At 32.2% G+C, this 23,913-nt stretch overlaps 1 protein-coding gene across 3 annotated transcripts; it reads left to right on the plus strand.

Moving 5' to 3' along the window:
• Window positions 1-1,317: 1,317 nt before the first annotated feature.
• On the plus strand, window positions 1,318-23,374 carry LOC141458945 (legumain-like). 3 transcript variants are annotated; one of them, XM_074137557.1, is made up of 11 exons: window positions 1,318-1,722; window positions 14,243-14,340; window positions 14,428-14,509; window positions 15,789-15,874; window positions 16,336-16,474; window positions 16,572-16,641; window positions 19,441-19,559; window positions 19,655-19,837; window positions 22,694-22,807; window positions 22,889-23,062; window positions 23,151-23,374. In XM_074137557.1, the coding sequence occupies exons 1-11, from the start codon at window positions 1,576-1,578 to the stop codon at window positions 23,286-23,288; spliced, it is 1,350 nt and encodes a 449-aa protein (XP_073993658.1). In that variant the 5' UTR covers window positions 1,318-1,575; the 3' UTR covers window positions 23,289-23,374. The 3 variants fall into 3 exon arrangements, with proteins under 3 accessions (XP_073993658.1, XP_073993648.1, XP_073993668.1); XM_074137547.1 differs by lacking the exons at window positions 14,243-14,340; window positions 14,428-14,509; window positions 15,789-15,874; ... (5 more) ...; window positions 22,889-23,062; window positions 23,151-23,374 and adding exons at window positions 1,789-1,886; window positions 1,959-2,040; window positions 2,921-3,006; ... (5 more) ...; window positions 9,584-9,757; window positions 9,846-10,336 and having other exon boundaries at window positions 1,359-1,722; XM_074137567.1 differs by lacking the exon at window positions 1,318-1,722 and adding an exon at window positions 13,944-14,174.
• Window positions 23,375-23,913: the final 539 nt, after the last annotated feature.

The following is a 23,913-nucleotide window of genomic DNA, read 5'->3' on the forward strand; positions in this document are numbered from 1 at the left end:
AAATTACGTAATACTATTTGACTGGAAAAAGGGTCAGCTTCACCTACATTTAAAAAAGGCTTAAATTCTTGAAACGTAGAGTAATGGCAATAATCTCTAATGCAAAACTTATATAAAAATTAATTTAAAAAAACTCTTTTATACCCTCATATGAATTTCTCTTACTACACTCAAGAAGTTCTGTTGATAATTAAATTCCTGTGAACCGATTTCTTTTAATTCAGCATTTACAATAAATCTTATAAGTGGACCTACTCGTATGTCTACGTATTTTTTTTTTGTTTACTTTTTTGGCATTGGCTTTCGCCATTCAGCCAGCATCGTCCAGGTGCCGTCGTAGCTTTCATGGTTTTGTAAACCTAATCGGTTTTGCACATTTATCTAACTTCAGAAATTGATTAAACAATTTTGTTGTAGAGAATCTGCCTTCAATTATTCTCCGTCTATTCTAAGTTTGCTGACATATAGACGGAAGCGAAGTCAACGTCTCTACAACAAAACTGATAAATCAATCTCTGAAAAGAGAAAGTCCGAAATCTGTAAGGGATACACAAAAATCGACTACATACAACATGTAAAATTAGGAATTGGATGCAATGTAAAAATGAATTTACCCCGAAATGTTCCAAATAAACGTTCTGAATCTGCTAATTAAAATATGTAACCAAAGTTTGAGAAAATAAAAAATATGAAAAACCAATTTTCTAATCGATATTTAGCAAAACTTAATTTTTGATATAAAACATTATATTCGTTATTTGCCTTTCATATTGATTGTTTAAAATTAAAAGGAAATTTTTCGAGTAACTTGATTAATTTTTGTTTTTTGAAAATTCTTTTTTCAAATATTTCTTCCGTCCACATTTAATCTTCTCCCTAATCAAATTATCTAAAGCCATTCAACTCGAATTAAAAAGGATTTACTTTGATTTTATAATTTTTGTTTTAAATTAAGGTCTTGTTGAATCTTTAGAATCCCTTGAGATTGCAAGAAATATTTCATTTTGAAAAGAAAACAAAATAACTTTGAAACTTCTTTTTCCTATATTTACTTTTTTAAATAAAAAAGTAGTAATTTGGTACGCATTTTTTTTTCATTATTAGTAATTTAATTTTGATTAAGAGCACAATCAGAAAAATACATTATTTTTGTCATTTCTTAATTTCCGCCGTTTCAAAAAAGGTTCAAAAAATTAAATAAAATAAGTTAGCTATCAACAATAACTTCATGATAGCCCTCGAATTAAAGGGCGCCATTTTAATTTTAAAAGGTTGTTGAAACCTTTCAATTGAAAATACTTCTTTAGTTCTTTACTTTGAATAGTAGCGCAGGAAAACGATTTAAGCATCAATACAGTCAATGTCAGGAAGATTGAGGGAACAATTGCCTCATCATCCCCACTACAAATTCGTTGTGTCATTCTTGTCTTCACATGAATTTAATGGATGACAATTGTTCGGAGTTAATTGTAGTAGACAACTGACGGACAACCTTAATAGTTCTAATATATGTTGAGGTGTTAAAAGTTTGTTTTGTACGACATAACCTTTTGGCTACTTTGTAAGTGCTGGGAGATGTATTGTTTACATCTGTTAGGGTGTTTTATTTTGATATCACTAGATATAGATAGCATTTATGGGATCCCAGCTCAACCGGGTGGTGGTAAAATATGGGCTTTTTTAGTTGCAGGATCTGATGGATATGGAAATTATAGACACCAGGTAATCTTATTGTGATTCTGTACACACTGTGATGAAATACCGAAAATAATATTTTTTTTTTGTTAGGCCGATGTTTGTCATGCTTATCAGATTTTGGATTCGAATGGTATTCCCGATGAAAATATCATTGTTATGATGAAAGATGATATCGCTCATAATCCAGAGTTAGTTTTTTTCAGATGCATTTTGATGTAATGTTTCCTTCAGATGCTATTTATTTATTTATTTTTTAACAGGAACCCAACTCCAGGTGTTATTATTAACTCACCAGGTGGAAAAGATGTTTATCATGGAGTACCAAAGGATTACACAGGAAAGGTAACGTACATAAGGTTTAGTTAGTATCCAGAAATTAGTTTATTGATATGAAGATAGTGGTCATCAAACAAAACATTTCATTGTAAATTTCTAAAGAAATTGGTGTGGAAATCACAAGTAGTATTCGTGTATTTCTTTTTATTATTTATGATCAATGATTCGTAGCCTCACAAAGCGGATATCTCATTCAATGAATAAGCAAATAAATTGAAAATTTGTCCCCTATTCCTGTCAAGAAATTAAGGAGTACATATTAAAAAGTTGTGGATATCTAAAAGTAAAGATAAGCATTTTTCAGGCAGGCCTCTGGTTCAACTATCAAATTAGTGGATAATATTTATGTTAATTGAATGTACTATTAACGAGAAAATGTTAGGGGTTTGTAAGGTTGTGCAGTTTCCATAATTAGGTGAGCTCAACTTAGTTTGTATAGAATAGCCCCAAAAATTAAGTAAAAAATTATTATAACAGTGAAAAAAATTTGTAACAGATTGTGTTCAATAATTCTTTAATCTCATATCAAATGATTTTTATTTGTTAGTTGACTGAAAAGTCGTAGAGTAGTCTCTTCGACCTTTAAGATAATAGATGCGTGTATCCTGGCCGCGAATATAGTGCTATCGAAATTACTGATAACTCAATGATACTCATAACATTATAAATGATTGTCTCATTTTTTTTAAATAACTAAAGGGATTCTTATAAATTTTTATCTAATTATTGTTTTCCTAAAGAAGTGATATTTCCTAATGCAAAGTCCGAAGTCTTCAAATTTACTTGAAGGAATGGACAATAATATTTCGGGTTAAAATTAAATTATTCTAAAGACTACCTGAAACCTTTTGGTATAGTATTGTAATGAATAATTTTTGTTTTACAGAACGTGAATTCCAAAACATTTTTACATGTGCTCACTGGGAATAAATCTGCAGTTCTAGGAATTGGAAGTGGAAGAGTTATCGAAAGGTTGGTATTGGGGTACATATACTAATTTTTAAAGCGTTTCCTCGAAGTACTAACCAGGTAGAAGAATTGACGCTCCCTTATGAGTCTTGTGTTTAAAAAAAGTAATAAATGCTTTCCAAACTTTTTGAAATGTTTTTAAATTAATCTACCAGAAGTAGATTTAACGAAAGCTTTTCTTTCAACTACGAGAAAGAAGTAGTTGTTGAAAGCTTTTCTTAGATTACTTAGAAACGCTCTTAACGATTTTCTTTGCAAACGTTAACCAAGAATATTTTTAAGAAAAATGCAGTTTGTTTAAAGATGATTATTTAATGATTTCAAGGGAAGTCTACTATTAAATAAGTCAATAATTGTTGAAAAGATATATAGGATCGCAAGAATTGTAAAAAGTGATGATTGTGTGATACACATTTCTTTCACGCTTCTCCATGAGTTTATAAGAGGAAATCGAATTAAATCTTTATAATTTGAACTTAATGAAAATGTATTTTTGGAGTTTTCTGATCACTTTTGGCATGTAGTCTATGTGAAAGTAAAATATCTCACAGGAAATTTTTCTTTGGTACTTTTGTGAAACTGCAACCTCAACTAAATAATGATCAGTAAATTTTTCTTTGGTACTTTTGTGAAACTGCAACCCCAACTAACTAATGATCAGTAAATTTTTCATGTATGTTCTTTCCATATAATATTCAGAGATATAAATAGAGTTCTGGTATTCATAGATTGAGGAAGATCGTAAACAGTAGTGTGTTTATGAAAAACATATCCGAAATTTCGAAACACCTTAGTGAAATTACTTACAATTAAGTGGCTGTAAACTACAACTTTTCTCGCTATTCTAGTTACTTCAAAATAATAAAACTTTAATAAACTTCTGAAACAGAGAAAAATCTAAGGTAGACTTAAAGAAAGAAATTCGTGAATTTTTCAACAGCTTTTTTTTGCTTTTGTTTTGTTTCAAGTAAACCAAATGATCATATCTTCGTCAATTTTGTTGATCATGGCGGCCCAGGAGTCTTATGCTTCCCTGAGGAAGAATTAGCTGCTGACGATCTTATCAAAGCTCTTAAAAGTATGGCTCAAAACTCTCAGTTTTCTAAGGTAGTACACTAAATTTTTGCTATAATTCATCATAATGCTTAGTTTATAAAAAACAAATATTTAATTTCATTTAATGAACGATTTTAGTTAGTACTCTATGTTGAAGCATGCTACTCTGGATCCATGTTTGACAACCTTCTAGATGATGATCTAAATAGTGAGTAGTTTTTTTATTATATAAAAAATGTTGGTACTTAATTTTCTACTCTTAGTTAAAGCTCTTTTTCATCGTTAGAATACTAAGCTTAAAGCTTATTCCTGCTTTAAAGTGCCTGTACCTCCCAGTCCATCAATTACTTTCCTAAGGAAGGCCTTTTAGTTTTGGGCATTTGCTTTTCATCTACAGACTTGCCATTTTCCCTGTATGTAAAACTCGGCTTTTCATTAAGCTGCTGTTCCTCAGTTCAGATCTATATAAGAGACAATTCACTTTTCTCTCAATGTTCATTTGGCATACCAACTATTTTTCGTGGCAGCGATAAGGATAAGCATTTTAAGCGAAGAATCAGCTTATTCCTGCTTTAATGTGCTTACGTATCTTAATGTATTAATGAAGGAGTATTTTCTTTGCTCAAACACAATCAATAGGTATCAAGGAAGGTACGAAGCCTACGCAGTGGTTTGTAGTGAAGCAGTGAAAAAGCTCCATACGCCAATTACTTCAAAAGTTGGCAGGCCTTAAATAAAAAACAAAATTCTTCAGTTTGTATCCAATGCTTTAGAGGAAACTTCATTGCGGATTTACTTCTTTTTTCCTTTTTTTTTTTAAGATTCCCTTCATAGACCAACTCGCCAAGACTTAATACCAAAAATTCCATACTACTCTCTCGACTAGCTCTAATCCTCTTGTACTAACTCTCGCTTCTTCTGACATCCCTAATACTCCTCGCCGACTGAATCGCCAATGGCCCTGCGACTTCCTAGTAGTCTGAAGGCCTAAACGCCATTATTCTTCTATCTCTCCTCTCTCCTCCTTATATTCTCCTCCTCACACTCTCCTCCTCACATTCTCCTCTCTCCTATAGAGAGTGCTACCGCTGGGTAGTTTCTCTCCTTCCGCACCAGTTCATCACTCTCTCCATATTTACTTATTGTATACAATGTACATTACTTGATTGTAAATTACAAAATAAATTAAAAAAGAAAGAAAAGAAGTTCTTCTTTCTTTTGATTTATTATCCTCAATACAAATTATTGTCTCTGATATTGCTTCCATCCCTGCCGCTCTTTAAAATAAATAAAAACCGTCTTCCCTTATAAAGTTGATCTAGGTTTTCCCTAAATCACATTAGGCTTGGGCTAGCTTTTTTTTGTTATATTTGTTTTTTGTTGGAATACAATTTTTCTCAGGTCCAATGTATCTTTATATATTCTATCATGTCGTGCTTTTCCGATTTCACTTTTAAGCCCGATGAGAATATCGTTTGTAAATACAACTTAAACAACATAATTATACAGCAAAATCACGTATTCTGGTACTTATAATTACTACTAAATATTTTCCTCTTAAATACAGGTTCACAAAATTATAAGGGAAATAATAGTTTAATACTGTTAATAATCGTATAAAGACAAAGTTTATTAAAAAATGGAAAGAACTAAGGTTGAGTTAGCATTAAAATTAGCTTTAATTGCAATAAATTGCTGATTTTCAGTGTAAACATTTTACTTTATTTTTTGGTGGAAATGAAATAATCTCTCTTTACAATATATTTAACTAACAATTGTACTATTTACCCGTATGAACTGGAGTATATTTGATATATATTTCACGGTGCTATTGATAATGGCAAAAAAAAGTTACAACTTAAAAAGAAGTAAAAATATATTTCATATAAGAAAAATTGGGTTCCTTTTATATTATAAAGACAACTAGAAATATGAAAGAGAGTAGAAGTTTCTTTTTCTGACCATATTTAATAAAATTTTGAAGGTCAAGTTCGTGCTTTAAAATATAGATCAACTTAGTTTTAAACAAACTTTTTAGTCAGTGAAGAACCCAGCAATAATATTATTAAATTCATTGTGAAAAAATTAACTTACTGTTAAGTGTTGGATTTTGCTTTTAGTATTTGTTACCACCGCTGCTGATCCTTTTGAGAGCTCTTATGCGTGCTATTATGATGAAGAAAGGAATACTTATTTGGGTGATGTGTTCAGTGTGAATTGGATGGAAGATATGAGTTCTGTGAGTTTTTGTTTTTTGAAATTTTATAATTATTTAATTTTAATGAATTAAATATGAATTCATTTTAGTTGTTCAATGTACTAATTTGTTTAGGAAAGTCTAGTACATAATGATCTCCACCATCAGTTTGAAAGAGTTAGAACTCGTACGAACACAAGCCATGTTGAAGAGTATGGTGACTTAGATATTGGGGACACAAAATTGGAGGATGTATTAGGATTAAATATGAAAAGCGTTAATTCTGTTGAAAATGAAATAAAAAATGAACCAATGATGGTAAGTATAATTTTTTTTAAAAGGATTGCTTTTTAATTTGGAATATTTCACAATATTGATTTATTCTGAACAAAAATGATGAAGTGCCACTAAATAATGATTTTCTTTTCAACTTTGGATTTTGGTGTTTTGATAAGTCAAAATATCCTTCAAAGATGATTCTTTGGAGAATCTACCGAGAAATGGAGGCATGTTTTCATTGTTTGTAGCAATGAGGTTGGGTTCTGCTGGAATACTTTTCAACTGCTGGTTAAGCTTGCTAGTTATTATTCTAAGCACCCAGGCACGCTTTCAAGCGTTATTGAGATGGGAATAAAAATCGCCATCCCGCTATTCGGGGGCTGAATAACCGCAGTTTCGCTTTTGCATGCTAAACATTTGTGCTGCAGACCAGATGATTGCCCTTACATTTTCTCTTTCTGTGAAAGTCTAAGGTCTCTCTGTAATGGACAGTTGTATATAACTGCAGAATGTAGACCCGAATCTGCAGAGTACTCGAAGGCTCAGTTGATCACATGTATTGAATATGGTTGTTATACTACTTTGTACAATGTGTAAGTGAGAAGGAGTTTCAGGGATGTTAGAACACCTTGGGTGTTCTAAAGGTTTCAGAATATAAGCAGACCACTATATACTACTATATTGTTTTAGTGTTGTCACTTGGAGATAACACTGTCAATCCTGAGCAATGATCTGAAGTACCTGTTAAAAAAAAAAATAAATAAAGTTCCGAACTGGATTGGAATTGTGCGTCCTAAGTCCATGCGCTTTTTTATCATTGAAAATGGTTTATAATTGGGTGCTTTAGAAAAAAGGTCACTTCATATTATGCAACATGTAATGTCACTGTTGATCTGGTGAGGAAGCATAATGTGGTTTTAAACTGAAAATTATTATACCGGGCCTATTGGTGAAATACGATATAGAAACAATAATGGGTTGATCGTCAAAAACTACCCAAAAAGCATAATGTTAAAAATCACCTAACTTTGACAATTTTGTTCTCTTTTTCTATTAAAAATAAAATTCCCAATTTTTTTTTAATATATAAGGCATATCATCGACTATAAGTGATTACAACACAGGTTAAATAGATTTCGAGAAAAACTGCTAAAAATGTGCAAAAACGGCATTTTCAGACATTATTGTTTCTTTTTTGTAAACAACCTAGCGTCTAAACGCTTGGACCATGTTTCATGAATGAGGTGTCATTTGATTCAGAATTTTATGTAGACGTGCCTTGTGGAGTATCGAGGTTAATGCTTAAAAAAAAAAAAAATTGAAATTTTGAAAATTATTACACTTTTATTATTTTAAGCTCAAAAATGTTACCATCTGTCATAAAAATTGGCAAAAGTCAAAATTGACGAAATTATCATTTTAGATAAATTTAATGTACTTTCGATTGGTTTATTAAAATTTGATTTAACCCTTTAGGAGTCAAGACTGATAACATGGACAAAGTCCATAAAGAAAAATTAATTGAAAAATATAAAACTGTCGTTCTACCGAAAACGGTTGAGAATCAGAACTTTGGGTATATGAGACTTTTTCTTTGATATTTTTTTTTGTTTGAGATGTAGAAACATCTTTAAATGACCTGATGCTTTTAATCCAATATCTATAGGAGATGTCAGTAGTTAGAGAATACCATCCGCGAGCTGTTATATTATTCCGGGCGCCAATGACTTCATAGAACTTCTATAGCTATTCATTCACTTATAAATGGGTAGAAGCCCCATTAGATAACTCGAGATTCAACAATGCAACACCTTGGGTTATCTGTATTTCTAACTCATTGTAGCAAGTTTTTTCTGAAATAAATACAAGAATTTATCAATATTACATATCTTTTGCAGTAAAGAATTTACCACAACAAATGACATTTTCCATCAAAGGCAACTTACCAAGTTGCGGGAAGTAACTTATTTCTCCAAGCTCGTGTTTCTCCATTTAGTACTGGATCTTAGTGTTATCACGAAAAGCTGGCAGAAATTAGTTTGAAGAGCACATACAGTTCAAATCTGGGATGCTTGCTACCTAATTTTGAGGTCGGTAATACAGTAATTTTGAGCAAACACCAATGAATACAATACTCCAAAAAATATGTAGACACTTTGTTAATGTCATAGATGTTGCCATGTTGAGCAATCAAGAACATGCAATGGCTGGTCGCGCCTACCTATCCCTTTTGAGCCTTTCAAAATTGTTTTACACTGAAACAATACTTGCCATTTTTCAATGTCTTTTTGAATTTGGTCACTTTATTTCTGATTGTAGTAGTCCACCATGTATCAAACACTGTGTTATGTTTAATTTGACTTGTGCCAGCATAACATAATAATATATAAATATAATAAAAGAAAGGGGCTACTTGTGGATCAATTGGTCGTAGACCAAAATTATATCTACTGCGTGTATCGTACATTTTATATTTTATTCATGTGACTGTTATTGAAACCTCCAAATAGCCTATCTTACACGGGTTTATCATGTTTTGGATAGTGAATGTTCACCTAAAGCCAATTTTTATGAGTCGCAGAAGCAATATTAATTCATATAACAGTAGCAGATTTGCCACGCTTATCTTAATATCATTTAGCAAGTATTTATCCTAAGTATGTATCGTTTAGCAAGTATTTAGCAGTATTTGAATCCCTGGCAGGGTTATAAGAAAAAGAAATAGACCAGTGTTCACAGTTCGGGAATGGCGTTGTGTTGTATTTTTGTGTTATATTTTCACTAATTTCAATTATTATTTTGATGGATACGGTCATTAACAATTATTATTTTGTTTAAGGATGTTTTTGACAATTTACATGTCCCAATTCAAACTTTAAAGAACCAACTTGAAAAATACAAGGATGCTAGTAAAAGGAAAGAACTAAAAACTAAATTACGTTCTCTGGAAAAGGTATTTTTATTTTAGTTTTTTCTAATATAGATCTGCCTTATTTTCTCTCCATTTTACTGACGTTTAGTTACAATTATGTTTTTTTTTTTTTTAAGAAACGATCTGAAGTTGATGTAGTCGTGGAAAAGATTATTAATAACTTGTTAGATCTCGACGAAGATGCTAAAGAAAAAATAAGGATTGGAAGGCATTCCCTTAACAAACAAAATTTTCCTTGTTACAAGAAGCTTTACACTTTGTTTTCTGAAAAATGCTTCAATATATCAAAAGTAACGAAATTTATTTATTTTCCCTATTTTCTATTAACTTGTGAAAACTTATTCTATTGTATTTAATGATAATCTTTTAATATTTCAGAATCCTTATGTCCGCATTCATTTACAAAAATTCATAAATATGTGTGACATTCCCAGTCTGGATGTTGAGAAAGCAAAGGAAGCCATTGAAAGCGTTTGCTACGATCCTGAAAGATACGTTAACTTTTTTGCACTGTAATTCACGCATTGTGAGATTCTAGTGGAAGAAAAAGGATTAAAAAAAAACATTTCATTTACTTATTTTTATTGTTTCGTTTATACTAATCCTTTTTACAAATATTATCAATTAAAACAGTGTTATGTTACTTTGTTATAAAAAAAAAAAAAGAAGCTAAACCTTTAATAATGTGTAAAGTAATCGTTTGAAATAATATGTTATTTCAGAAACTTAAACATCTTGAAAATTAGAATATTGTAAGTAAATGCTCTCTTTTTTAATAAATTAAAAATGAAAAAATGCTCTATATATATATAATTCTTTGTGATATTATAATTTATTATAAATAAATTGTAAATTCTTTTTTCAAATTATTTCTTATTTTAGTATCATTTCGTTTTCGAAAATTTCAATTTGTTTATTAAAATTCGTACACCCTTTATATTTTAAGACCATTTGTTCTACGTATTCATTTTTCTTTAATTTAATTTTATTTTACATGTATTACTACATATTTTTTTTATGGCGCCGCCATATTTTTCCAATAATGTAGAATGCTTCCTTGTGTCATATTTCAGTGGGTACAAATGTAGCAACAAGTTTTTTTTTTCTAAATACAGAATTCCGCTAAGTAGGTATTCGCTGAACCCTCCATGCCTTCTAGCGTATCGCAGTTTGTATGCCTTTGTGTTCGACACACAGCGATTCTTCAGCTGTTGTGGTTAGCCAGGGATAACAATTCCTTGTCGCATTCGTTAAAAGTCTTCGACCTGACGTAGGACGCATTCATAGCGTTTAGGCCGGTCTGGCCCAATAGAGAAGATGGCTATTCTCTTGCTGATTTAAGAAGTAATCAAAGAAAACTGAATAATTATTCTTAACTTCCAATGCGGAGATCTCGGGTTCGAATTCAGCTGCTGGTCTTAGATTTTCACTTCCTGCCCGGTAATGGACAGTGTTGTCTGTAAAGAGAACACAGTCCGTCGTCTCAATACATAAAAAATAAAAATAAAATAATATAATTTAACGTAACAACTTAGGCCAGTAACCTTCAAATTAAAGAATGAGAAGGATGAACATATGTTGATAATATTTATTGTAGGTTGAAACCTACAATACCTATTCATACTGCTGTAGGATCTACACCAAAAATCGTTTGTTTTTGTAAAGTCTTTTGAATTTTTTAGCGTCATTATATATTTTGCGTGAGTGTGTGTGTGCAATAGCGCGTCATTAAAAAATCCTCGCATTAATAATAATTTGATTGCTTTGATAATGACTTGATTAAACTTTTGTTTACCTCAATCTAATGTAAATAGCTAGTTAAAACATTACTCTTCAATAAAAAAAATATTTTATAAGTGAAATTGGCCAGCGTAAGGGGCTGTGACTTCTAATAAATTATAATAAATATAAATGTAAATGTGATACTATAATTATATTTCAGTGAAACCAATTTTGAAAAAAATTCCAAAAGTGTTTCTAGTAACTTCTGTTAGGACTTATGACGACATTGTTCAAATGTGTCTTAATGTTAAAGCAACAAGAAAGCCCTAATTCTAGTAAAAGAACTCAGTTCAGGAGAATGGGGAAAAAGTGAAAAACATTCACAATAAAGTATTAGCTTTTTCGAACGTTTCTATTTGCTGAAATATAAATTAAATACTTGAAATAATATTATATAAAATAATATTATTACTAATTTACTTTCCTTCTGACGTTTACTAAACTTTAATATTAAAACTGCTAACTTTTTGTTGAGCAGTTTCATTGTAAGAGCTAGAAATGTTTATTACACAATTTAAACCTCTTAACTTAAATTGAACTTAAAATTAACTCATCAATCCATAGAACCCTCAGATCCTCAATTAAAGCACAGAGATTTTTAACACTGACAACTTTTGTCTAGCAGTTACAAAACTCGTTCTGTATCCGGAGAGATGATATAACTTAAAAGAATTTTACTTTTGATAGATAGAAACTAGATTTCCTAACATTTATTCTGATTCCGTTTTGAAGAAATTGGTCCAAAAAGCTTAGTGAGATGTAAAATACTTCTATGGCAGTTGTATACAATATTTGAGGCAACCGAAACATCATAAAGATTAGCAAAGCAAACCTTAAGAAGATACTAGGGGCGTTCCTACATCCGTTCAATCTAAAAGCAATAATTATGGTTGTTTTTGGATCATTTCCATCCGCTAAAGGTTTTTGGGAAAAGCACGGAAGACCCTATTTCAGAAAAAATATTTGGGCTTAATCTTCTATTCCTGGCATAGAATATCTATCTGGATATTTATCTCTGCATTGCGCCATTGTCCCTTTTTCTAACAACTTTTCGGAAATCTCAGTTCCCGATAAGTTATCATTTTTCTTGGAAGCTGATTTGGTTTATTGTCACCAAATTCAATTTCGCTTAGAATCTTTTTTTTATTTGTCTTTCCTCACTTTCCTTATAAATCGTGAACAGTCTTTCTTTTGCCTTGTATATTTTTGAACTTCGTTGGATAAAGAGATATTCCACAAGTCCATTATCCGCAAGTCTTACTGCGCTGCTAGATGAATTTTGTCTGTTCTGGAGGAGTTCTGTTTAAAGCAAATTTTGCTTCTACCTAAAAAAAAATCAAGTGTGAAGGTTTGTCAGGCCAAAAAGAAGGTGCTTTAATGGATATTTTATTGATTTCTATTGATTTTTCCTTGTTTTTTTGAGCCCCTGTAACAAAAGAATCTTTTTCTCTTCTAATCCCATTTTTCTTCTTTTTTAAATACAAGAAATTGGGGAGACCTCCAGTTCGAATCCCGCGTATGACTACTTCTTATTTATTAGAAAAAACTGTTTATAGTAAAGTATGAGCTACCGCCCCCGACCACGACACCTAATTGGTAGATGGACGTTAAGACCTGCCTAAAAAAATAGCGGTTACTTTACTTACATCTAGAAATGTTTCTAACGAATAATTGCATTATTATTTTGAACCTCTTAGTTGGAAGCAAAATGTAAATTTAATAAATTGCCAAAAAAAAAAAAAAAAAAAAGAAATGTGGTTCTATAAATAATCATTTTAAATACTTTTCTGAAGAAGCTTTTGTGTTTAAAGTTTTTTTAAAAATGAATTTCCCGAAATTTGTGTTATCTGCGCATATGTATGTTTATGATAGCGTCAATGCGGTTTTTCTTATCAGTTAACAATGATAAATCTTTTATTTCTTGTCCACTAGTTACAAGAAAAGAAGTATCTTGTTTACCTAGTCAAACTCATTTCTCAACATTTGTATATAAAAAAAACTGTTCTCTCTCATCCTAATAATTTTCCTAGTTTTACCATATAAATTTTATTATAAAATTCGGAATTTCACCCACATTTAATAGTTTTTAAAACCATACATTTCAATGAAACAACATTTAATGAAACGACATTTCATTGGCAATCATCCACAGCCCTCCCCAAAACTGAGTATCCAGAAAAAATAATCAATTAAAAATTATTAGATCTACAATACCAAATGACAAAACTAAGATATGGATACAACATTTTTATAAGTGAAGAAGTACTTTTCGTTAAGGGATTTTTCTTTTTTCCTTACACTTACTTTTTTAAATAAAAAAGTAATTTGATAAGTAATTTTCTCTTTAAGAGATGATTAAAATAAAAATAAATTTTCTTATTTTCTTTTGTTTAAAAATAGGCTCAACAAAATTAAATAAAATCAACAATTAATCAGAATGACTTCATCGAAGCCCTTGAATTAAATAGCACCACTTTAATTTTGAAAGGTTGTTTCCTTTGATTGAAAACACTTCTTTAATTTTATAGTAGCACCGCAGACAATGTTTGTAAGTTTTAGTGTCAAGAAGATTGATGGAACAATTACCTATAAAATTCCCACTACAAAACCATTGTGTCATTCCAGTCTTCCCTATCACATTAATTAGATTGATGAGTATTGTGATTGGGAGTTAAATGTAGTATATAACTGACGGTAAACCTAAATAGTTCTAAAGTATGTTAAGGTTTTGAAAGCGATAAGTTTGCTTTGTACGACATACCTAAATTTTGTAAGTGCTGGGAAATGTATAGCTTACAGTTATTAGGGGGTTTTATTTTGATATTAGTAGTTAGCACTTATGGGTTCCCATCTAAACCGAGTAGTGGTAAAATATGGGCTTTTTTAGTTGCAGGATCTGATGGATATTATAATTATAGACACCAGGTAATCTCTTGCTGTGATTCTTTTCACACTGTGATGTAATACCGAAAATAATATTTTTTTTTTGTTAGGCCGATGTTTGTCATGCTTATCAGATTTTGCATTCGAATGGTATTCCCGATGAAAATATCATTGTTATGATGGCAGATGATATCGCTTATAATTCAGAGTTAGTTTTTTTTCATGTACTGGCATTTAAGTTCCACTTTATGTAATGTTTCCTTCAGATGCTATTTATTTATTTATTTTTTAACAGGAACCCAACTCCAGGTGTTATTATTAACTCACCAGGTGGAAAAGATGTTTATCATGGAGTACCAAAGGATTACACAGGAAAGGTAACGTAAATAAGGTTTAGTCACTAACAAGAAATTAGTTTGTTAAAATACTAGGAAATGAATACAATGGCCATCAGTCAAAACATTTCAGTGATAAAGAATACCCCAAGTAGTATTCTTTTATTTGTTTTTATTATTTGGGATCAAATGATTCTTAGTCTCACAAAGCATATCTGCTTAGATTTAAAGAATGGGCCAAATAAAGTGAAAATCTGTCCCCAAGGCTTGTCAAGAAATTGAAGAGTATATTTTAAAATGTTGTGGATATTGCGTAAAATTAAAAATAAGCATTTTTCAGGCAGTCATTGGTCTAACTACTAAATTAGTGGATAATATTTATGTTATCAATTGAATGTATTTCAACGATAAAATGTTTGTGGGGGGGGGGGGTTTATAGGGTTGTATAATTTCCTTAATTAGATGAGCTCAAATCTGTTGGCGTAGAATAGCCGTTAAAAAATAAAAATATTAAATAAATAATAATTAATACAATTTTCGGGAGAACCATGTTTAATGAAGTGAAAATGCTATGCAAATTTTTAATTTGTAACTATAAAGTTATAACTAATGCTCCTGCGACAAGAAATCAACAGCCGAAGCAAATTACATCATCTTGGACTGCAGAAGAACAAGAACTAAAGGGATCAGCTGTGGAAGGCAATATTACAGACGTACTGCCCACTTCCCATTATACACCATACTGACTTACCAAATATTTACCCAGACTTGTATAACTACATTAGGACAAAGAAAATTAAAATATAATCTGCACTCAACTATATGGACAGTGACTTTAAAACTACACAAACAGAAAAATACTAACAGACAAATCACCCACTATATAAAATCAAACCACCGGCCAGTTAGGAAAAAATCATAAAAAGCGGAAAAGTTGGTTACAGATAAACAAATAACTGTAAACTGGAAGTGCTTTATTTCGAAAAATTTGTAATAATTTGTGTTCATTTCTATATCTCAAATTATTTTTGATTGTAGCTTGACTAAAAAAGTTTTATGTAAGGTATTTTTATTCTCGGCCTTTTTAGAAAGTAGATGCGTTTGGCCTGGCTGTGAATATTATAGAAATATTTCTCTATTCTCTTACTTTTAAATAACTAGACAAATACTAATCGATTTCTTTTAAATTATTGTTTTCCTAAACAAGAGATCTTTTCCAATGCATTCAAATTCACTTCAAGGTATGAACAATAACACTTAGGGGATTAAATTATTCTAAAAAGATTATCTGAAACCTTTTAATGAATGATTTTTTTTACAGAACGTGAATCCCCAAACATTTTTACATGTGCTCACTGGAAATAAGTCTGCAGTTCTAGGAATTGGAAGTGGAAGAGTTATCGAAAGGTTGGTATAGGGTGTATACAGATTTTTAAAACGTTTCCTCGAAGTAGTAACCTGGTAGAAGAATTGTTGCTGCCTCATAAGTCTTGTGTAAGGTACCAAAAATACAGGGAATGTTTCATTGGCTACTTCTGTGAAACTGCACAACTTTTTGTCAGTAAATTCTTCATATATTCTTTCCATATAATATTCAGAGATGTAAAGTACAGTCCTGGTATTCAAAGATTGAGGAAGATCGTAAACAGTAGTCTGTTTATGGAAAACATTTCCGAATAGTCGAAACACCTTAGTAAAATTACTTTCAATTAAGTGGCTGTAATTTACAACTTCTCACGCTATTCTAGTTACTTCAAAATAATAAAACATTTAACAAACTTCTGAAACATAGAAAAATTTAAGGTAGACTTGAAGAAAGAGAAATACGTGAGTTTTTACCAGCTTTTTTAATTTTTGTTTTCTCTTAGTGGACCAAATGATCATATCTTCGTCAATTTTGTTGATCATGGCGGCCCAGGAGTCTTATGCTTCCCTGAGGAAGACTTAGCTGCTGACGATCTTATCAAAGCTCTCAAAAGTATGGCTCATAAATCTCAGTTTTCTAAGGTAATAACTAGATTATTTTTCTTAAAATTCATCATCACGCTTAATTTATATGAAGAAGTTTTAAATGCCCGAAATTTTCAATAAATGAATGTTTTAGTTAGTACTCTATGTTGAAGCATGCGAATCTGGCTCCATGTTTGACAACCTTCTAGATGATGATCTAAATAGTAAGTTTTTTTTGTTTATTAATATTAATTATTTGTATTAGGGTTCTTTTATTCTTTTAAAAATTCTTTTATTTTTTGAAGCTTTTATTGCTTTTTATCTTCAGATTTGCCATCTTCTCTGTACGTAAAACTCGGCTTTTCATTAATCTACTGTTTCTCAGTTCAGATCTATATGTATAGGAGACATTTCACTTTCCTCTCAATGTTCATTTGGCATACTCACTATTTTTCGTGGCAGCGATGAGGATAAGCATTTTAAGCGAAGAATAAGTACCAAGCAAACTGCCTCTACAGTAGTCTGTAGTAAATCAATAGAAAGCTCCAAATGCCAATTACTTCAGATTAGGTCTTAGGTAAACAATAAATTCGACAGTTTGTATCCAATGCTTTAGAGGAAACTTCACGGCAAGTTCTTTTTTCTTTTGATTTACTACCCTCAATGCAAACTATTTAATCGGGCATTGATACCATCCCTGCCGCTCTTTAACATAAATCATAAAAACAGTAAGGGCCAACCCCTAGAAGAAGGTAGAAGGTCTTCCCTAGAAGTAAGGTAATAGCTGGGCTTGGGCTCTAAATATCCCAAGCATTCCGGTAAGAGTGTACTTTCTCTCCTCCCAAATAAAAGATTTGTTTTTTGGTTGTTATACAATTTCTCAGGACCAATGTTTCTTTATATATTCCAACATCTCGTATTTTTCCGATCACTTTTAAACCCCACGATAATATCGTTGTAAATACAACTCACATAACATAATTATGCAGCAAAATTACGTAATCAGTTACTTAAAATAATTACTACTAAATATTTTTCTCTTAAATACAGGATCGCAAAATTTTTAAGGTAATAGTTTAATACTGTTAATAATCCAGTATAAAGACAATGTTTATTAAAAAATGGAAAAACCAAGGTTGAGACAGAATCAAAATTAGCTTTAATTCCAATAAATTACTGAAATTGAGGGAATACATTTTATTTTATTTTTTGGCGGAAATTTTACTAGTGTAAACCTGAGTATATTTGACACGTATTTGATTATATTTGTATTTTACGATGCTATTGATAATGGCTAAAAACCAAATAGAACTTCAGAATAAGTAAAATATTTTGGAGAAAAATTAATAGTATGGTCATTTTTACCATACTTAATACAAATTCAAAATTGGGATGATCCCAGCATTTATCTTAAATTAATTGTGAAAAAATTAATAATAATGGCGTTTATTTGAGTATTAATCAATAAATATTTACAAATACATCTACAAGGACTGTTTCCGTCTGCAGAGTTGTTTTTTAAAAAAAGAATACCCGATGAAACTTGAAAACAACAAATTTAACCCCAGGGGCGGCTTAACCTATTGTGCAGGGTGTGCAATGCACACGGGCGCCGCCGTCTCAGGGGGCGCCGCGGCGCTCCCTGAGGCTGGAAACATAGTGGAGCGGCGAGCAAAGCGGCGATGATAGCGAGGAGCAAAGCAGCGAAATCAAACACAAGTAAACATATGGGACCGCGCATAGTGGCGAGCAAAGCGAAGATAGAGCAATTCTATCTATTTCTAGTTTTTGTTTTTGCCGCTTTTCTCTTCGCTATCATCGCCGCTTTGCGCGCCGCTCCACTATGTTTCCAGCCTGAGACAGCTAAGAGCATCGTCTTGGTCCATCATGGTACAACAATGATATGACAGAAGCGGCCAGCCAGCGCGGTGGCGGCAGTTATCAAAAGATATGTAAATATGTATGCATGTACATATGTGTTCGGTCGCGATCGGGGACGTTCGGCTATGACTTCGCGCTGGTCGGCCCATCGCCAGCGCGCGTACTGACGTTCGCCTCCGATGGTTGGACTTTCAGCTTTTCGTGTATATTTAAAACCTTATTCTTATTCTCTGAAGCTTTGTATATATTTTAACTTATTTTCTATGTTATTCTATGCCATTCTCACGCTGCCCAACTACCCCCTCTACCTTCTCTTAGACCACATGGGCACCTCCTTATCTATTGAGGGAGTCCGCTACTGACCAGCGTCCTGTACGGTGCTTGGTCTGCTGTATGTGCTTTTGAGCCTGCTGGTTTTACTGTGCTTCTTACCGCCTCTACGCTGCTACGCTTCGCTTCCGCCGAGCCTTGGTGGTATACACGTACCATCACTCGATTGGCATCAAGGAACCCGCTTCGCCACTTCCAGTTTTAGCCGCTGGTGCATTGCGTCCCGCCTAACGCTTCGCCTCGGGGTGTCAACGTTCACGCGCTGACATTTTGGTCCTCCGGGCCAAATAGAATAGAATATAAAAAAACAAACAAAAGACGAGCAGATTAAGTTTAAAAAAAACAAAAACAACCCCTATTATAAAAAAATAAAAATGCTTTCTACATATTTATTAAACATAAAACACTAAACCTGACCTAAAATTAAACAAAAATTAAAAATTACATTCCTCTATTAAAGTTTTCCTATAATTTAAGGCATTTACAGTAAAAATAAACAAACTCTGCCAATACCGACCAAAACAATCAAATCTAACCTCTCCGCATTAAAAGCTGCCCGCAATAAATTCTCGCAGAATAGGGCGTTCAGCAATGAAATAGTAGGTATCTTAAGATTACATAATGAACAATTGTGCACTCAGATCTAGCTAAAGAGCAATTCAATCCTAATCATTCCCCCCCTCAATTTCATCAAAATGGACGTAAAGTACCACTGTTGTCATTTACGTTAAGTTTATTTGGAAGTTGAACATGTCACAGGATAAAGGAATTTTGTGAAAAAATTAACTTACGGTTAAATGTTTTGCTTTTAGTATTTGTTACTACTGCTGCTGACCCTTTTGAGAGCTCTTATGCGTGCTATTATGATAATAAAAGAAATACTTATTTGGGTGATTTGTTCAGCGTAAAATGGATGGAAGATGTGAGTTCGGTGAGTAGTTAATTTATAATTTTACATTAAACAAGTAAATTTTAATGGATTCAGATTCAATTCATTTTAGCTGTTTAATGTACTAATTTGTTTAGGAAAGTCTAGTACATAATGATCTCCACCATCAGTTTGAAAGAGTTAGAACTCGTACGAACACAAGCCATGTTGAAGAATATGGTGACTTAGATATAGGGAACACAAAATTGAAAGATGTATTAGGATTAAATAAGAAAAGCGTTAATCAGGTTACAAATGAAATAAAAATTGATCCAACGTTGGTAAGTATAAAAATGTTTTTAAAGAACTTATTTTAATTTTGAATATTTCACAAATCATTGATTTATTCTGACAAAAAATAATGAAATTTTTTTTAATGATTTAAGGCGCGTCAACATCTAAGGTTATTGGCGCCCGGAGCTTCTGGACAGTGTTCTCTCGTTACAGACAACACTGTCCATCACCGGACAGTGAGCTGTAAGAAGCTCCTAGGAAGAGAAAATCTAAGGGTCAGCAGCTGGATTCGAACCCGAGACCTCCGCGTGGGTGTCCAGTACGCTAACCCTTCCATAATTCCTAGCTTCGGCGGTACATATACTAAAATAATGAAAATGATTTTTTTAATCTTGAATTTTGGTTTTTTGATAAGTCAAAGGTAGTTCTTTCGAGAATCTACCGAGCAATGAAGGCATGTTTTTTTTTGTTCATAGCAATCAGGAAGTCTTCTGCGGGAACGCCTTTCATTGGCTGGTTAAGCTTTCTAGGTTATTATTCTAACCACCAAGGCGCCCCTTAATATCAAAGCGCTATCCTGCTATTATACCTTAAGGGAGTATTGCAATGCACTAATCGAAGTTTAATTTCTCTTTTCATTAAGAAATACTGTATTCACAGTTTAATTCCTCTTACTTCTCTGAAAATGAAGTACTGTAATACCAGTTTACAGCCAGTTTTCTTCTAACAAAAAGAAATTATTGTAATCCCAGCTTAATTTTTGTCACATCCCTAAGGGGGATCGGTCTTATAGAAAAGTACCGTAATTTTCTTTATGTTATCTCTTATAATAGGAAGTATTTATTCATCACTTCCCTATAACTTGTTGCCACACCCCTTATCATTTAGCAGTAGTATTAGAGACTCTATCTTCTTCTTATCAACTTGGTAGTTTTGCAATTTCATTTGATTCCATATCTTCCTTCCACTAACTTTAGTACCACTCCCCTAAACGTTTTCCCAAGAAAATTGTTTTTGTGGAGTTCTTAGGGACATAAACTGTAAGCATTCTTTTAAAATATCCCTCCAATGGTATTAACAGTTCTGCTAAACAATTAGTTATAAAAAGTTATAATGAAAGTATAGCTTTACTCCAAATGTAAAGAAAATCAGCGAACAATATACGCAATTTTACTCTGGAAAATGGCATTATCGATTATTTTTAAAGTTAAAATGATGATTAAAGTAATATTTATCAATATTTTGCATTTGAAATTCAAATAAAAAAATTATTGGATTTTTAATTCTGGGAAATCTATGACACAAATATTTAATTTAATGTGGTGGGCGATTAGAACCATAAGGCATTAAAAAAGTATTCTATCCCCTACACCTGGAATAAATCAGCCTAATTATTTCAGATATTTAAATATTTATTAATCAATCACTTCATACAAGTTATACTGAATCTCCGGCAGGGTTAAGAGAAAAAGAAGTAGGCTAAGTTCAACAGTTCGTGAATGCAGCTGTGTTGTGTACGAGGGGGTACCCAAAAATAACCGGAATTGCGTTGCCGCGCATGGAGCTTATGTAGTACGCATTTCTGCCGCTAGACGTGTACAGCGCAATTCCTTGCCAGTTCAGTCCTGCCTGTGTTGTCTGCCTGGCTTGTTCTGTTCATCTGCAGTGATTGTTTTTACCAGCGCTGTTTTGTTCTTTTTTCGTTTTTTATGATGGCAAGTTTAAGTGAACAACGTGCAGCGTTGAAATTTTGTTTTCTACTCGGCAAAAATGCTGATGAAAGTGTTTTAATGTTGAAAACAGCTTACAAAGATGACGCTATGGGAAAAACTCAAGTATACGAGTGGTTTACTCGGTTTAAAAATGGCGACATGTCGATTGATGACAAACCTCGTTCTGGACGTCCATCAACTGCCCGAATCGACGAAAATGTTGAAAAAATTCGAGAGCTGGTGTTCACAACCGTCGACAGACAATTGATCAACTGTCAGAGAGTAGTGGGTTATCTTGGAGCTCGGTTCAGCGAATTTTAACGGAAGATTTGGGGATGAAAAGGGTTGCTGCCAAGTTTGTTCCTCGAGTTCTGACTGACAATCAAAAAGAACATCGAGTTGAAACATGTCGTGCTTTGAAACAACAGCTTGAAACTGATCCAGACTTTCTGTCAAAGGTCATTACTGGTGATGAGTCATGGTGCTATGGTTATGACCCAGAAACAAAGCAACAGTCGAGCCAATGGAAGACGTCATCTTCACCCCGACCAAAAAAATGTCGTCAAGTCAAGTCAAACATCAAAACAATGCTGATTTGCTTTTTTGATGCCAAAGGCGTAGTCCATTCAGAGTTTGTCCCCCCAGGTCAGACCGTCAATCAAACCTTGTATTTGGAAGTTTTGAAAAGATTGCGCAATAGTGTTCGCCAAAAAAGACCCGATTTGTGGCATACAGGAGACTGGTTCTTCCACCACGACAATGCACCTGCACACACAGCCATCTCTGTTACACAGTTTTTGGCTAAAAATTGGCATGGTTCCGCTGCCCCACGCACCTTACTCGCCTGACCTGGCTCCGTGCGACTTTTTCTTATTTCCACGCATGAAAAAGGGCATGAAAGGTCACCGATTTGACAACATTGAAGAGGTCAAGAAAAAAACGAAGAAGGAGCTGTCAGCCATTTCTAAAGATGACTACAAAAAATGTTTCGAACAGTGGAAGCACCGGTGGGACAAATGTATTAGTTGCAATGGAGAGTATTTTGAAGGGGATAAGGTTGTTCTGTAAAAAATTTGTAAATAAATAGCTTTTAAAAAATAATTCCGGTTTTTTTTGGGTACCCCCTCGTATTTTCAATAATTTCAATTATGTTGATGGATTCCCTCATTAACGAGTATTATTTTGTTTAAGGATGCTTGTGACAATTTACATGTCCCAATTCAGACTTTAAAGAACCAACTAGAAAAATACACGGATGCTAGTAAGAGGAAAGAACTAAAAACAAAATTACGTTCTCTGGAAAAGGTATTGTGTAGTTTTTCTAATGTAGATCAGTCTCATTTTCTCTGTCCATTTTATTGAGCATTAATTAAGTTTTCTTTTCAGAAACGATCTGAAGTTGATTCAGTCGTGGAAAAGATTATTAATAACTTGTTAGATCTCGACGAAAATGCTAAAGACGAAATAAGGACTGGAAGGCATTCCCTTAACAAACAAAATTTTCCTTGCTACAAGAAGCTTTACACTTTGTTTTCTGAAAAATGCTTCAATCTGCCAAAAGTAACGAAATTTATTTATTTTCCCTATTTTCTATTAGCTTTTGTAAACTTACTCTATTATATTTAATTATAATTTTTTAATATTGCAGAATCCTTATGTCCGCATTCATTTACAAAAATTCATAAATATGTGTGACATTCTCAGTCTTGAAGTTGAGAAAGGAGTAGAAGCCATTGAAAACGTTTGCTACGATGCTGAAAGATACGTTAACTTTTTTGCTCAGTAATTGAAGTTTACTATGAAGTAAACTATGATTTATAGTTTGTTTTTTATGAGAAAAAAGATTACCGAAAGAAATATTTTGTTTACTTACTTTTATTGTTTCTTTTATTATTTACCCTGCTTAAGTTATCCTGTTTAAGACAGTTTTATTTTATTTTTTTTAAAAAACATCAGACTAACATACAGAAGCTTCAACTGTAAATAAATGTATTACAAAAGCGAAAGATTTATGCGTTTAGAAGAGCAATATTTACACCACATTTACTCTGGTGTAGCTATCAACTGGAAGTATATTTAGTCTGAGAAAATTAACTTTTTTGAAAGTAAGAATGTTGTAAATGCTCTCTTTTTGTATAAATTTTCAAAAAATTGTATGCTATATCTATAAATAATTGTGGGTAATGTAGTAAATTTTGGGAATAAGTTATAAATTCTTTATCCAAATTATTTCTTATTTTAACGTCATCACGCTTTCTTAAATTGAAGTTTCAATTTATTTATTAAACTTTGTGTTTTCATTTTTCTTAATCTTAGTTTTATTTAACACGTATATATTACTACCTACATAATTTTATTTCTTAAGAACTTCTCCATAATGGAGAAAACTTCAAGCCCTTTCGTCCTTTATA

Source organism: Rhodnius prolixus, unplaced genomic scaffold (assembly GCF_049639745.1).
Source record: "Rhodnius prolixus isolate KJV_2025 unplaced genomic scaffold, Rpr scaffold_1, whole genome shotgun sequence".
NCBI classification, from domain to species: Eukaryota; Metazoa; Arthropoda; class Insecta; order Hemiptera; family Reduviidae; genus Rhodnius; species Rhodnius prolixus.

Coding starts and splice junctions, on each gene's coding strand:
- LOC141458945 (XM_074137557.1), top strand. CDS start 1,576: ATGTATTGTTTACATCTGTTAGGGTGTTTTATTTTGATATCACTAGAT. Junction 1,723..14,242: donor ATGGAAATTATAGACACCAG/GTAATCTTATTG, acceptor TTTTTTTGTTAG/GCCGATGTTTGTCATGCTTA. Junction 22,808..22,888: donor AATTACGTTCTCTGGAAAAG/GTATTGTGTAGT, acceptor TTTTCTTTTCAG/AAACGATCTGAAGTTGATTC.